Genomic DNA, 15,962 nt, shown 5'->3' with positions numbered 1-15,962 from the left:
TGTTTACAAAGCCCCCATGGTGCCAGAACAATGGACCCCCCCCCCCCCACGTGACCCCCATTTTGGAAACTACACCCCTCACATAATGTAATAAGGGGTACAGTGAGCATTTACACCCCACAGGTGTCTGACAGATTTTTGGAACAGTGGTCCGTGAAAATGAATAATGTAATTTTTCTTTTGCACAGCCTACTGTTCCAAAGATCTGTAAAATGCCAGTGGGGTGTAAATGCTCACTGCACCTCTTAATAAATTTTGTGAGGGGTGTAGTTTCGAAAATGGGGTCACATATGGGGGAGGTCATTTTCCCCTATTACCCCTTGTAAAAATTTAAAATTTGGAGAAAAAAAAAGCATTTTAGTGAAAAAAAAATTTTTCATCTACACATCCGACTTGAACGAAAAATCGTCAAACACCTGTGGGGTGTTAAAGGGGTACTCCTGTAGAAAACTTTTTTTTTTTTTTTTTAAATCAACTGGTGCCAGAAAGTTAAACAGATTTGTAAATTACTTCTATTAAAAAATCTTAATCCTTCCAGTACTTATCAGCTGCTGAATACTACAGAGGAAATGGTTTTCTTTTTGGAACACAGAGCTCTCTGCTGACATCTCTGTCCATTTTAGGAATTGTCCAGAGCAGCATATGTTAGCTATGGGGATTTTCTCCTACTCTGGACAGTTCTTAAAATGGACAGAGATGTCAGCAGAGAGCACTGTGGTCATGATGTCAGCAGAGAGCTCTGTGTTCCAAAAAGAAAACAATTTCCTCTGTAGTATTCAGCAGCTAATAAGTACTGAAAGGATCAAGATTTTTTTATAGAAGTAATTTACAAATCTGTTTAACTTTCTGGAACCAGTTGATTAAAAAAAAAAAAAAAATTCCACGGGAGTACCCCTTTAAGGCTGGGGTGTTAAGGCTCACTGTACCCCTTGTTACGTTCCTTGAGGTGTGTAGTTTCCAAAATAATATGCCATGTGGTTTAGTTTTTTGCTGTTCTGGCACCATAGGCGCTTCCTAAATGCAACATGCCCCCCAAAAACCATTTCAGCAAAATTCACTCTCCAAAATCCCATTGTCCCTCCTTCCCTTCTGAGCCCTCTAGTGCACCCACAGAGCACTTTACATCTACATATGAGGTATTTCCTTACTCAAGAGAAATGGGGTTACAAATTTTGGGGGATTTCTCTCCTTTTACCCCTTGTTAAGATTCCAAAAAAATGGCTCTACAAGAACATGCGAGTGTAAAAAATGGAGATTTTGAATTTTCTCCTTCACTTTGCTGCTATTCCTGTGAAACACCTAAAGGCTTAACAGACTTTATGAATGTCATTTTGAATGCTTTGAGGGGTGCAGTTTCTATAATGAGGTCATTTATATGGTATTTCTCACAGAAAAGCCCCTCAAATCCACTTTAAACTTAACTGGTCCCTGAAAAATTCAGATTTTAAATTTTTTGTGAAAATTTGGAAAATTGCTGCTATAATTTGAAGCCCTCTAATGTCTTCAAAAAAGTAAAATCATGTCAACTTTATGATGCCAACATAAAGTAGACATATTGTATTTGTGAATCAATATATCATTTATTTGGAATATCCATTTTCCTTACAAGCAGAAAGTTTCAAAGTTAGAAAAATGCTAAATTTTCATGACATTTTTGGATTTTTCACCAAGAAAGGATGCAAGTAACGACAAAAATGTACCAGTATGTTAAAGTAGAATATGTCACGAAAAAACAATCTCTGAATCAGAATAAAAAGTAAAAGCGTCTCAGAGTTATTAATGCATAAAGGGGTACTCCCGTGGAAACCTTTTTTTTTTTTTTATCAACTGGTGTCAGAAAGTTAAATAGATTTGTAAATTACTTCTATTAAAAAATCTTAATCCTTCCAGTATTTTTTTTTTATTGGCTATATACTACAGAGGAAATGCTTATCTTTTTAGATTTCTCTTGAAGTCGTGACCACAGTGCTCTCTGCTGACATCTCTGTCCATTTTAGGAACTCTCCAGAGCAGCATTAGTTTGCTATGGGGATTTTCTCCTGCTCTGGACAGTTCCTAAAATGGACAGCAGAGGTCAGCAGAGAGCACTGTAGTCATGACATCAGAATAATCACATTTTTCATGAAATTCGGAACGAATTCGACTTCGTCAGCTTCAATTCTCCCATCTCTAGTAAATACAGATAACATGAAAATTGACATAAAACTCTCCATTCTGTAAATGTTATATGTATCAGTTTTTTATTAACTGGGATTGTTAAACCTGGTTCCTGTTCTTAGGTACATAGAGGCCATGGTACATTTCACCAGCACCCGGCATCCAGCTGCGATTGTTGATGACCTACATGCAAAGGTGCTAAAGGAAGCTGTGCAGAACAGTAAAACCACATTCTCAGAAAATGTAAGGATTTGTTATATTAATTAATTATTTATTTATATTTCTGTCATCTGAATGATATGATGTGTTTTCTAAATCTGGTGCTTCCACATTAGTTCAATTAAGCAGATACCTGGTAGTGGGGAAGTACTAATCTTGGCATCTGGTATAGTATTGGAGAATTAAGCCTGTAGTATACTATTTGGATTGTTTTGTGTCATAGCTAGTTGTAGATGTACTATACAGTATAGCACATTAATTGTAGCCTGTAGATATTTACTGAAAAGGGTTTTTCAATCACAATCTGTAGGCCTTCCATGAGGTGTACTTGATGAATGGAGCTATAATCTTTGGGTTAGAGTAATGTATAATTTATGTGTAGATCTTGGAAAGGTTATTGCACACTTCATAAAACCAATTATAAGGATGCAATATATTGCCATCTTGTTTCTGGCTGATAGTATTTCCAGAGTACTGTTTAAAGATGATCTGTATGGAGTAAAATATTTTTTGGCCTTAATACTTTGTAAGAAGATAATGTCTGTGTATTTGTCTTACATTCTTTTTTTCCAGTTACCATCAAAGCAAGATAATAAATTATCCAAACCAGAGAGTCATGTTAAAGGAAGCACAAATCAAACACAGACCAAAGGTGGACTTAATCAAGATAAGGTGAAAATCAAGGGTCTCCAAGCCAATGTCTCAATACCCAAGGTATACCTTCCGTTACTGTTGAATAACTTATATTATATTTTAATATTTAATTTTTTATATTACATTTTCACTGCTTTTCCATATGACTTCCAGTGAATTTTATAAACGGGTCCATTTCTAATGAATAGGTTTTAGACATGAAACTCGTTAGGGATCTTATGGCAACTCTACAACCCAGCTGACAAACGACACATGCTTCATTGATTTCTATGGTAGTACCAAAAGAGGCATAAGTTCAGCACTCGAGATCTCCGGCGATCCCATAGATTTGAATGAAGCACCAGTCGTCTACAGCACATGCTCTCTCTGTGATGCACAGAAAGCCGAGATCACGAGGGTTCCCAGATGTCAGACCCACTAGGATCAGACATTTGTCCCCTATCCTAAGGGAGAAGTGTATTTTTAACTGGATAACCTCCTTTAATTTACCTACATATATCTTGAGACACATTTGGCTTTCCTGATGGGTTCTATCTAGCTAAAGATCATAAATCCAGGCCAGGTTTACACCAGCAGTTCAGGATTTAAAATGGTCTGAAAGACTGAAAACATTTTCTGATCGAGCCATAGATTTAATGCTGTAGAGTATATTTTGCTGTGCTGCAGTACTTCATCTTCTTCCCGTCTTATAGTGCTGAAGCTTTCCTTAAAATGATGTGTCTTACTGTTCATCTTTGTTTTAGAGTAATAAACAGGGGTAATCTGTTGAAATAATAACTCTGTCTTATTTCAGGTGAATCTCTGTTTATTACAAGCATCCATTGAAGAGTCTTCTAATACAGCTGCAAATAAAAGCATTACCCATGTTTCTTTAATAGCACTTTGCTTCGATAGAATAGCTACACAAGTCCGCATGAACAGGTAAAATAAAGTTGTTTTAAAAGTCGTCTAATATAACTGCAAATGAAAGTATCACTCATGTTTCTTTTAACAGCGCTTTACTTTAATAGAATAGCTACACAAGTCCGGATGGACAGGTAAAATAAAGTTGTTTTAGGCAGAGTGCACCCTGTTTTTTTTGGAAGCGTGGAATTAATTTTAAGCATATTCCTTGGAAAGCACGTTGAATAAGAATTATCCTTGTCCGTGACCATGACTAAAAGCACACTCAAAAGAGGAAAATACTTGGCAAAATATTCAGAGTGTTATAGTTTTGTTCTGTATATAAAGTATTTTGTTATATGTTTAATTATTGAATTATGGAATCTTGTTCCTTTTGTTAATTCTCTAAAGAGGCATAGTAGAAGAATTGGCCAACAACCCAGAGACTGGTCGTCCACCTGTAAACTTGGAGAAATATGCCAATGCTACAAAAATGCAACCACAGTCATCTGGGTCATTGAGATCCAATGCTGGAGCAGAGAAAGGGAAAGAAATAGCTGCCAAATTAAATGTTCATCGAGTACATGGTCAACTCAGAGGCTTAGATACATCAGGTGAGATACTCTACAGTCACATCACTATAACAATCGGCTGGATGTTTAAAATTCATATTGAATGCTAATATGCTATAATAAGGTATACTTTGGGCTGTGCAGCTGCTTTACTTCGTAGGTAAATAATATGCAAACATTTAAGGGAAGCTAGTGTTCCCGCCCTGTGGTGCTAATCTCTTGAAAACATGTGGATATTGCCATATACAGGCTTTTTAGGAGTTAAGGTATATTTTATTTACAAAAAATATAAAACTTTGCTGTCTCTATTTGCAGTGTGAGCGACTGAAATATTTTGTAGGTGTTCAGACAAAATGTTATTGTGTCTGCTGCCTTGTAGATAACTCTAGTATACTCATATGATTGGATTTTTCTTTCCCTTTGATCAGACATGGGAACCTGCGCAATCACCACGATTCCCTTTGAAAAATCAAAGGTTCTGTTCACCCTGGAAGAATTAGATGATTTCACTTTTGTGGATGAAACTGAACAGCCTCCAACTACTGATGTAACCCGCATTGGTCCAAGTCAAGAAAAATGGGGATGGATAATGTTTGAGTGTGGAATTGAAAACTTGGTCGTAAAAGGTGATTTATTGGTTATTGTTTTCAATAATGAAAATTAAAAAAACAACTATCTACCATTATTTACTGTGCAAAAAAAGTGCAAACTTTTGTTTAAACCACGTTTTTACTTTAACGGAAACAGTCAGAACATGCCATAAAAGGGTTTGGGGGGGGAGGGAATAGCTTAAATCTGTGCTGTGGCAGATTTATGAAGAGACTGGCAAATCTTAAATGTGCTGAATCTACTGGCAATGAGAAGTATACTTAAAATCATTGTGTGAAATGCCTTAGTTATATCCCCTGTTGGAGATACCACATTTAAAAAGGTTTGTGATATGATGCCTTTGTATGTATACTCATTTGCTCATATTTGGAACAAAATATTGAGAGTGTACCTCTTATGTAAATAAAAAAAACATGACCGGGGGTCCAATTGATAAAATCTTTATTTTAGAAAGTATATAGCTTGTGAAACATGGACGTAAAGAAGGTTGCTCTTATCTTAGTAAAATGGCTAAGTTACTGTTAGATAGGTTTCTTTGGCTGATTTTGGATCAAATTGTTTTTATTGTTTATACTATTATTTAAGTTTACCATGACCTGAATAAAAGTATTTAATGCTAATTTTATTTATAGCTCCAAAATCTTTTACTGCACTGTACAATACAAAGAGTACATGTACAGAAAAAATAATCAGACATTAGGTAACATACTTAGTTACAATAAAAACAGGTGTGAATTCCTTCCTGTTCACAAGAACTTACTGTCTGTGAGGAATTAGGGCAAACCTATAGGTAAAAAACTAATTTGTACAGTGATCCAGCTATCTTTTATGAAAATAGGGTATTGAACATAAATTTGAATTAACCTGTCACCAGCCAGTATCTGTATATGTATACCAATGCACTGCCTGCCTACTTGATACTGACCGTGCTACATTGTGCTAATGTAGAGCACTTTCATCCTGCTGTAGTTCAGCAGACTAGCTGCTTTGTACACTGTACACAATTATGTGGTGTATGAAGAGTACTAGATGCCACCCTGATCCCACATCCAGACTCTACAAAGTTGTATGGAGCGTGGGAATACTGTTGAGTGTATGGGAGGCGGGGAGTATTTAACTTTGTATTTTTTTCTGATTGTTTAGCTTATCGCATTCTGAAAAAACCTAGTGAAGTACAGGAAAAGTCTAGGAGATAAGAGTGAGATTGTTATGGAGGATGTTAGTCTTAGTTCATTAGCAAAAAGCATAGCCTGAGTAGGGTGCAGGACCAAGATGAGGGAGAGGATATAGGAAGATGTAGTGCCGATGAGAGTAAAGTTTATATTGTATTCTATAGTAAATAGGCAACTAGTGCAGTGACTGGCACAAGTGGAGGGATCTGTGTAGGAGCTTGACCGAAAGATGAGACTGGCTGCAGCATTCAGGAGAGAGAGTAGAGAGTTTGGAGAATGGGAGACTCATTAGTAAAGTGCTACAATAGTAAAGATGGGAATGTATTACAAGAGATTGAATATAGGGCATAAAGGACAGATTGGGGTCTAACATGACCTTTGCATCCTGCCTTGGATTTATGAAGGTATACCAGTTTAAAATAAAAATAAAAGAGCTATTTAGGTAAGCAGATGGCGTAAATGCAAAAAGTTCAGTTTTTTAAAGATTTTGTTTGAGATAGAGGAACTGAGGACTGCTGTTGTCAAAGGAATAGGTATATCAATTGGTGTATAATTTACAGGATCCAATCCATCCATTGTCTTGTACTCCTTTTTCTTATTAAGATTCATTCTTCCAGGCAAAAAGTTATCTAGACACCTAATTGTTGTTGGTATATATCCCATTCACACAGGAGGCACAGAGAATAGGAGCTGGCTTATATTAGCAAGGTAGTAGATGAAGAGAGATGTGTTTAAAATTGTAATGGCAAAGAAAATATGATAGTTTGGGATACCTTCACCTCAGCCATGGTTATTGAAATGTATTTGTAAAGGAACATTTAACTGCATGAAGAGAAGGGCACCTTGTGTTTGAAGGAAAACCCTGGCAGAATATATTTTGAAGCTCTTTCATCTTTTGTTTATACATGTCTACATAGTTAACAGGGTTGCCAGGGGTTTAGAATACCCATTTGTCAGGTAAATCTGAGTAAATGGAGATCAGTCTCCCTGTGAAGACATCCATCAATTAACCAGAGCGGAGCAGCTCTGTCACCGGTTGGCCCAGCGCATCCATGCAGACAACCCCAAGTTTATCATCCTCTTCTCCATTGTGCTAAATAATAATGCAACATTTTTTTATGTATTTGAGTAAATATAAAGGTTGCCCTTCAGCTAAAGAATGGATATGTAGGCCCGAAGTCTCTCTTTGTTACTACATTGGGTATCTTTCTTGCCAAATTAAATTCCATATTCATAAGGTTAGGCATTCAGGGCCAAGAACTTGAAAATATGGTAATGCAGGTGTTCATCCATTCAGAATGTAGTAAGCTTCAAAAAATAACTTTTTAATGGTTATGATGTAAAGATGATCAAATTAAAATGTTTGTCTGAGCCAGGTCTATGTCTACCTATGACTACCTATGAATTCAGGTAACAGTAGTTTCTTTTTTTAGGTGGACGGCAATCTGGGGCTCTCTTGTACAATTCATTTGGTGTAATGGGGAAATCTAGCACCACTGAGCGGAATGGACACTTTAAGTCTAATGGTTCTTCAGATTCACCTACTGGAAGTGGGTATAGCACTGATGTATCTGATGATAATATCCCATGTGATGGCTTGAGCCCATCCTCTGATATCAATGGATATTCTGTGTCTGATGAACAAGTAAGTAAATGTTAGCTATAGGAGATTTATTTTTGAAGTAAATAAATTATAACCTAATATTTCAGTTCAAATTTCATTGTTTCAGTTTATTGTCATTAACTTCAAATATTCCCAGATACTCTTTAAATTGCAATATATGTAAAGAAAATACAGTGGCACTCACCGGATCATTGTGTAAGTCTTTAAGAACTTTTATTCAATGTCCATTTAAAAGATGAACTCCGGAATGGAGAGAGCAACAGGAGACCTCCAGAGAGCTCACTGGTTCAGTGTCAGTTCTTTTGCCGCTACGCTTTTTGATCACACAACTGACTGTTGTGTGAACAAGCACCGTAGCTGCAAAATAGCGGTCACCGGAGCTCTCCTGTTTCTCTCTGCATGCCAGAGTTCAGCCATTTTGCAGCTACGTTGCTTGATCAGACAACTGTTTGCTATGTGATCAAGCAGCGTACCTGTCAAACAGCTGTCACCGGACCAGCGAGCGCTCGAAAGCTCTTCTCGCACCTGATTTCATCTCAGACTTTTCCCAACAATCTGGTGAATGCTGCTGCTCTTTCTTTACATATATCAGCTCTGCTGCCTAAGCAGACAGAGTAGAGCAGTGATACAGGCTGTCAATCATGCCGAGGGGTTGTCACTACGGCCGGAGCTACAGGACCAAGTGAGTTTACATCCCCGCCCAGGGAACTGCTTACAAGGCGGCGGGGGAGACTTTATAACTTCATATCCTCATCATCCCTGGAGGGGGGGCAAAATGTCCCCCGATGATGGCAAGGATAAAGATTTTATGGTTATAAATGGTTAAAGCTAATGCTTGATGTCTATGGAAGATGGATTGCTACTATTGATTGTTCATGCCTCCTGTATTAAGGACCAATTTGTATTTTGGTGTTGTCGGGGAGGTGGTGTGAGCCACTGGGGGGATGTTTGAATTTGTAGATTGTTAAAGGGGTATTCCAGGCCAAAACTTTTTTATATATCAACTGGCTCCAGAAAGTTAAACAGATTTGTAAATTACTTCTATTAAAAAATCTTAATCCTTCCAATAGTTATTAGCTTCTGAAGTTGAGTTGTTGTTTTCTGTCTAACTGCTCTCTGATCACTCACGTCCCGGGAGCTGTGCAGTTCCTATGGGGATATTCTCCCATCATGCACAGCTCCCGGGACGTGACATCATCATTGAGCAGATAGACAGAAAACTTCAGAAGCTAATAACTATTGGAAGGATTAAGATTTTTTAATAGAAGTAATTTACAAATCTGTTTAACTTTCCGGAGCCAGTTGATATATATAAAAAAAGGTTTTGCCTGGAATACCCCTTTAATTCTTTAATTGAAAACTAATAAATAAATATAAAAAAAAAAATCTAATACTTGATTCCCTTTAAGTAAGAACTCCATATTCTTCTCTTTCCCATGTAATTCTATCTAGCCAGCAGTATTCTAGCATCCTCAGTGTGACAACCAGTAAATGACATGCTCTACTGTGTGCACAGGACTGTTATGCTTATACTAATTCCAATGTCTTTAAATATGCACTACTGGCCATTAACTATTTTTTTTCCTTTTACCTTGTAGGATGAAGGTGTTGAATCAGATGACTTGAAAAAAGATCTTCCACTAATGCCTCCTCCTCCTGACTCAAGCAGCATGAAGCTAACTATTAAGGAGATTTGGTTTAGCTTTGCAGCTCCAACAAATGTACGGTCTCCAGCTCTTACTTTTTCCAGGTTAGTGCAATGGTCCAGTCATCATATCATAATTTGTATTTTCTACTAGTTAGTGCTGATTAATTTTATGATAACTTTTTATCATTTTTCTCAACACCGATTTCAACATACTGTTTCACACAGTTTAGAGAGTCAGTAGATGAAGATGAGGCATTTTTCCTACAACAATTCATATCAATATACTCTGTTCCTCCTGCTGTATAACATGTAGCCTGCAGATTTCATTGTATTTTATGTGTGAAGGGTTACTTTTAGGCTTTAAAGGAGAACTCCAGCCAAAATTAACTTATCCCCTATCCACAAGGTAGGGGATAAGTAGCTGATTGCGGGGGGTCTGACTGGTAGGACCCCCGCGATCCCTAGAATGGGACCCTGCTCTCATTGAGGAGCGCATGCGGTAGACGGCACATGCTCCATTCATTTCTATGGAACCGAAGAGAACCGAATACAGCACAAATAAATGGAGTGCATGCTGCCTACGGGCAGAAAACACATGCTCCTCACTGAAAGAGTCGGGGGTCTGGTTTCGGAGATTGCGGGAGGTCCAAGCTGTGGCCCTATCCGGTGGTGTTCACCTTTAATCACATTCAACAAGGTTTTACAACCTTTCTTACCAATCTACCAAGTTGGTACCTGTGCTGTGAGCATTTTTCCCTTAAATATTGTTCTATTTTTAGTGTATATGAGATATGGCATTAAATTATTTTCGGTTAGAGAATGCAGGGGCCACATCGCTGGTTTAGTCACACATGAATGAACTGCAAGTCCCTACACAGCTGGTGGATAAGGTAAAGCTGTGCAGGGACAAAAAGTAAAAAGCACACAGTGCTGCTGCTTCATTCTCAGGATTGGTGAGGGGCCTAGAGCTGGGACCACCATCCGCATTTAAAGTGATTACAGATCCTACAGAGATATGCCTTCACTCTGTAATAAGATGGTGATAACATCTAATGATATACCTTCCAATAACTGCTTTTGCTTCTTTAAATCTGTGTATATTAAATCTTTTTTTGACATTTAGACAACTAAACCTGCTTAGTACTGCAACCCCGGCGGTTGGGGCATGGTTGGTTCCTATTGACCAATTGAAATCTTCACTTAACAAGCTGGAAACTGAGGAAACTTTGAGAGTCTGTGCTGTCATGGGCTGTATAATGACTGAAGCACTGGAGGTGAGTGGAGTGATTTATTGTATCGGCTCATGCACATCTAAAACAGCATTGGAATACAAAAGATCCTTTTAAAGTAGAAATGGGTGCCTCTAAGCAAAGCTACACCCTTAGCTGTACACAGACTTTAACTTGAAGATCTGCTCCATAGATCTGTGTGAATAATGGGCGCACACTTCACTTTGCTGTGGAAAATTTCCACAACAAATCCATGTAGGGAAATCCACCAAGAAAATTTGCTCCTAAGTGTGTCAATTTTAGTGTGGATTTGCCAATGTAGATTTTCCTTTGGATTATGAAATGCCAAAAAATCCATAAATGCTGCTTTTGCTGTGGGTAGTCTCCAGCAAAATCCACAATACATTGCTTACAGATTTTAAAGGAGTAGTTCCATGGAAAAAAACTTATCCCCTATCTATCTTATTCCCCCCCCCCCCAAAGCAATCCCCTGTATGAAGCCCCGACTTTCCCCTGGATCAGCTTGTCACAACCCCCGCCTGAAGCGGGGGCCACCACGCCCCCTTCATAGATCTCTATGGGGGAGCCGAAGATAGCCGAATCATTCTCCTGTAGAGATATATGGGGAGAGTCGGTGCTCCAGTGCTCGGACCCCCCTGCGATCTAAAACTTATCCCCTATCCTGCAAATAGGGGATACGTTTTTTTGCATGAGATCTCTTTACCTTCTTTATTGAGGTCAATAAGGAAAAGCTGCAAGAAATCAGCAAACAGTAGCCAACATTTACATACTTTGATTATCTGCACCACAGATTGATATTCAGTGTTTGAGTCATAAATGGGCATCCTTGAATACATTTGTTGGTGCATTGCATTTCTTTCCTTTTATTGATCCTATTATAACACTAATCTATAATAGCGATCTCTGTGCACATTTTAATGTAGATTATGTTTATATATGAACTGAAAAAATATGTTCTATACAGAATATAGGCTTAAATAAAAAATCATCTTCTAAAAACTGGAAATAGGAATTTTCTTTGTCAGTGAGCAACGCTCTCATTTAGATATAATTTTAGTAGTCATTTTTATCTTAAGCTTTACGTAGAACTGATTAATGTTAATTATTTTTGTTGCTATTTGATTGTTTGTTACAGAATAAAAATCTTCATTATCCCCTGAGAAGCAAGTATAACAGGCTCACTAAACAATCACGTTTCCTTCAAGAAAATCCATCCTGTCTGCTTTGTAACTTGCTTCATCACTACTTACATGAAGCCAATTACTCCATCATTGAAGATGCCACATTGGTATGTTTTATTGCTGTTTTCCGCTTTCTTATACAATAAAACTTCTCCAAAATATACTGTATTTTTCACCATATAAGACGCACTTTTTCTTCCCGAAAACTGGGGGAAAAAAGTCGGTGCGTCTTATACGGCGAATACACCCCTATCGCGGCGGTCCCTGCGGCCATCAACGGCCGGGACCCGCGGCTAATAAAGGACATCACCGATCGCGGTGATGCCCTGTATTAACCCTTCAGACGCGGCGATCAAAGCTGACCGCCGCGTCTGAAGGGAAAGTGACACTAACCCGGCTGTTCAGTCGGGCTGTTCGGGACCGCCGCGATTTCACCGCGGCGGTCCCGAACAGCCCGACTGAATAGCCGGGTTAGTGCTTACAGGACACCGGGAGGGACCTTACCTGCCTCCTCTGTGTCTTCTCCGTTCAGGGATCCCCTGTATGGCCAGCGCTCTCCTTCCTCGTCGTCGCGTACGTGCGTCGGCGTGCGTAACGACGTGATGGTGGCGACGGAGAGCGAGGATACCTGTCCGGCAGCAGAGATGTTCCGGAGCGATGGGGACACGGCGATATCGATGGAGCGACATCCAGGGCAGCGGTGACGGGTCCGGAGCGGCGGGGACACGTGAGTATTACCTCCTATGCAGTGGTCTTCAACCTGCGGACCTCCAGATGTTCCAAAACTACAACTCCCAGCATGCCCTGACAGCCAACGGCTGTGCGGGCATGCTGGGAGTTGTAGTTTTACAACATCTGGAGGTCCGCGGGTTGAAGACCACTATTGGGTTCAAAATCTTAATTTTTTTAGATTTTGCACCTATAAATTGGGTGCGTCTTATACGCCGGTGCGTTCTATAGGACGAAAAATACGGTAACCTCTTTGGACCACACCAGAATTCGAGTGACAGATTTTATGGTCTACCATACATTATGCATAGAGGTAATATTCTTTGAGAAGACCACCCCATTAAAATATCGCTTGTAAGTACAAAGAGGTTTCAATGTATTTCTTACATTTTAATCTAGGCACAATCTTAACTGGTTTGACAAATGGTGTTAATTGTGTAACAGTTGAATGCAGCTCTACTCCAACAGGGATTTATAGGAAGTTATTACCGGCATGAAAGTAGATGTGCTGTCAATCATGCTATATTTAAAGGGAACCTGTCATTGGTTACATGGTGTCTGAACAGCAGGTAGCATGAAACACAAAGGGGATCACAATCCTGATACACTGTCTACTCTGAAACACTTGGGCTTTTCAGAAAAACCATAGTTTTAAGAAGCCACCAGGAATGGGTAAAGTAGTCTTTATGACAGTCCCAAGGCCGCCTTGCTAGCCCTACGTGTCATGTATCTCTCTGTGTATAGTACAGAACAAAGGGACAGTACTCAGGAGTCTTCAGTAGAATGTGAACATGCTGGGTTCATTGTTAAATTTAATAAAATACAGCAATAACTGTGCATCTTACTGTGAAATCCCATAGATTCCAGACATGTCCCAAACTCGGCCTGCAGCCCTTATACCTCCATAACATTAACTACCCTGTAGTGGGTTATATGTCATTAATCAAGAAATACCCAAGTAAAAGTCCGAACATTTTAGGGGTTCTTTTTCTCTTATACTGTATTTGTGCACAGGAAAAGATGTGTCACTCAAGGCTACTAAAGTGGAGAGAAGCTGAGAGGGCTGCCCCCCCAGTGACTTCTTGCCCAGTTCCCAGCAGCTTCCTAATACTAGGATAACTATTAAACGAATGAACATTTCAGAATGAATCATGGTGTTTTAACCACTGCTGTTTGCTAGCTGGGTCCCGCCGTTAGCAAACTGCAGTGGTGATGTCACTAAGCTCCGCCCATGTTCCAAGTTGGCCCTGGAACAAAAGGTATGTCAGAAGATTGTGGGAGAACAATAGCATGGAACGTAATAAGGTAAGTATCGTTGTCATCAGTGTCACCATAAATAAACCAAAATGACCCCCACAGGGGTGTTAGAGGCCAAATTACCACTTAATAACTAAACCCCAGAGCCGTAGCCCGGGGTGAAAAACACCTCTATTAACAAGCCCCTCTAAAAATTTACTTTTATTGATACATGTAAAAAATATATAATCCCAGAAAAAATATTTTAAAAGCCAGTGCTATCAGGAATAATAACTGTATAACCGGAGCCCTAGAGCCTTCAAAATAAAGGGTACTGCAGTAACCCTAAATCCCTGTAAGCGCTACAATTAAAAACACTATATTGCTGCCTCCACATGTTTCGCCGTTTCCACGGCGTTCTCAAGAGGCAAAACAGTGGCAACTACAGTCCAAAATGGCGGAGGGGGCTATTTATAGACATCCCCTTAGCATCATCAATAGTGGACCTATTATGGGATGTTCACTGTAGCAGCGCCGGTACTTGGGGTTAGTTAGCACTGTGTTTATTTACGCTCGTTGTTATGGATATGTGGTCACATGACTAACCCACGGGTCTCATTAGAGACACGTGGGCCGTCACGTCACACGATGCGCTGAATGCGCATCGTAGAGAAGCTTGTATTGAAGCTAGGAGCGGGCGGGTCTGTTGCATGAGATCTTGCGGTCATGTGACCAGTGCGGTCACATGAGTAGTTACGGCGCCTTTTCGTCATACACAATACTGGAAACTGGCGCAGAGGACAGGAAGTCCACGCCAGCTACCCGGATCGGCAGATGGGAGACTCTGATGCACACCTGATAGGTATGTTATTATTAAAAGGTATATAAAAAGAGGTACATGGCAGTTATTCACAACACCCCTGAGGAAGTCACAGTGTGACGGAACGCGTGGGGCTCTGGCATCCCGTCTGGTATTAGTACAGCAATTCTCTGTCTGTTGTCTGTTGTGGCTCATACTTGGTCTGTATTTATTATTACTTATACTTATTGTGTATTGTGATAAAGGAGGGTTATTGGCACTTCATTTAGTGACTATTTTTTGCCAACTTTTTCCATAGTCAGATTTATTTATATATAATTTGTACCATGCAGACGGGATTGTGTGGAGGGGGGGGGGGGGGGGTTCATGACCCCTCTCCCATGTTGTGTGCTCTAGTTTATAGAGTTTTTAATCAATTTTAGCCCTTGTTCTTCTTTTTTCTAATGTTATGATATAACAGAATAAAGTATACATATTTCAAAATTGGTGTGCGCTTTTTGCAGTGGTTACTGTTGTTGGTTAAAACTGTGTTTTCAATTACTGAATAGCAGCACCCAAAGTATTTTTGTAATTTGGTTGAGCCCTCCTCCACATATTTGTTTGCTACTATTATTCCTCCAATCATAATAGTTGTTAGAAATACTCCAATGATAAGCCTATATCTCCTATCACTTCCTAGGTCTACATGGTCCCCTTGGCCAATAGTAAATCATTACTGATGTCAACATACCTACGTATCTTCTCCTCATAGGTCCGCATGTCTAGCCCCCTATGTTGTCATCTGTCCGCGCGACACATGCGCGCATCAGCTAATGTAGAACTTATACTTACACGCACAATCCATGAGTCCCTCTGCGCTGGCGCCGAGCTGCTCTGTTCCTCCTGCAGCCGCTCCGTATCTTGCGCATGCACTAAATGTCTACTGCGCCCTCATTATTAATATTTGGGGGCAGTTGTTACCTCTTTAATTTAAAGCATCTATAAATACCCATATATGGAGTTCTCAGATAACCTATGGTGATATAACCAATGTTTGAGCCTGCAGCGGGTGGGGCAGTAATGGTCACCCACAATGCCTCACCACAATGCCTCACCTAATTTTTAAGCACTTTATAGGGGCCAGCGGAGAAGGAGAATGGAATACTGATAACAGCCAACAAGGCCAACCTCTCCTCTCACAATATGTGGTACATGAGTGCGTGACATACA

The 15,962-nt window shown here is 39.6% G+C and overlaps 1 protein-coding gene across 9 annotated transcripts in view; it reads left to right on the top strand.

Moving 5' to 3' along the window:
* The window catches only part of BLTP1 (bridge-like lipid transfer protein family member 1), a 302,200-nt gene that overhangs the window by 155,963 nt on the left and 130,275 nt on the right, over window positions 1-15,962 (top strand). For all 9 annotated transcript variants that reach the window (XM_056564084.1, XM_056564133.1, XM_056564123.1 and 6 more), the window contains exons 31-39: window positions 2,280-2,400; window positions 2,950-3,090; window positions 3,824-3,951; window positions 4,324-4,526; window positions 4,913-5,110; window positions 7,699-7,910; window positions 9,488-9,639; window positions 10,661-10,811; window positions 11,923-12,075. In XM_056564084.1, coding sequence (XP_056420059.1) covers window positions 2,280-2,400; window positions 2,950-3,090; window positions 3,824-3,951; window positions 4,324-4,526; window positions 4,913-5,110; window positions 7,699-7,910; window positions 9,488-9,639; window positions 10,661-10,811; window positions 11,923-12,075 — 1,459 coding nt within the window. The remainder of the gene's footprint in view (window positions 1-2,279; window positions 2,401-2,949; window positions 3,091-3,823; window positions 3,952-4,323; window positions 4,527-4,912; window positions 5,111-7,698; window positions 7,911-9,487; window positions 9,640-10,660; window positions 10,812-11,922; window positions 12,076-15,962) is intronic.

Source organism: Hyla sarda, chromosome 1 (genome assembly GCF_029499605.1).
Source record: "Hyla sarda isolate aHylSar1 chromosome 1, aHylSar1.hap1, whole genome shotgun sequence".
NCBI classification, from domain to species: Eukaryota; Metazoa; Chordata; class Amphibia; order Anura; family Hylidae; genus Hyla; species Hyla sarda.
The sequence above is the reverse complement of the archived record's forward strand: the minus strand, read 5'-3'. Positions and strand labels throughout refer to the sequence as shown.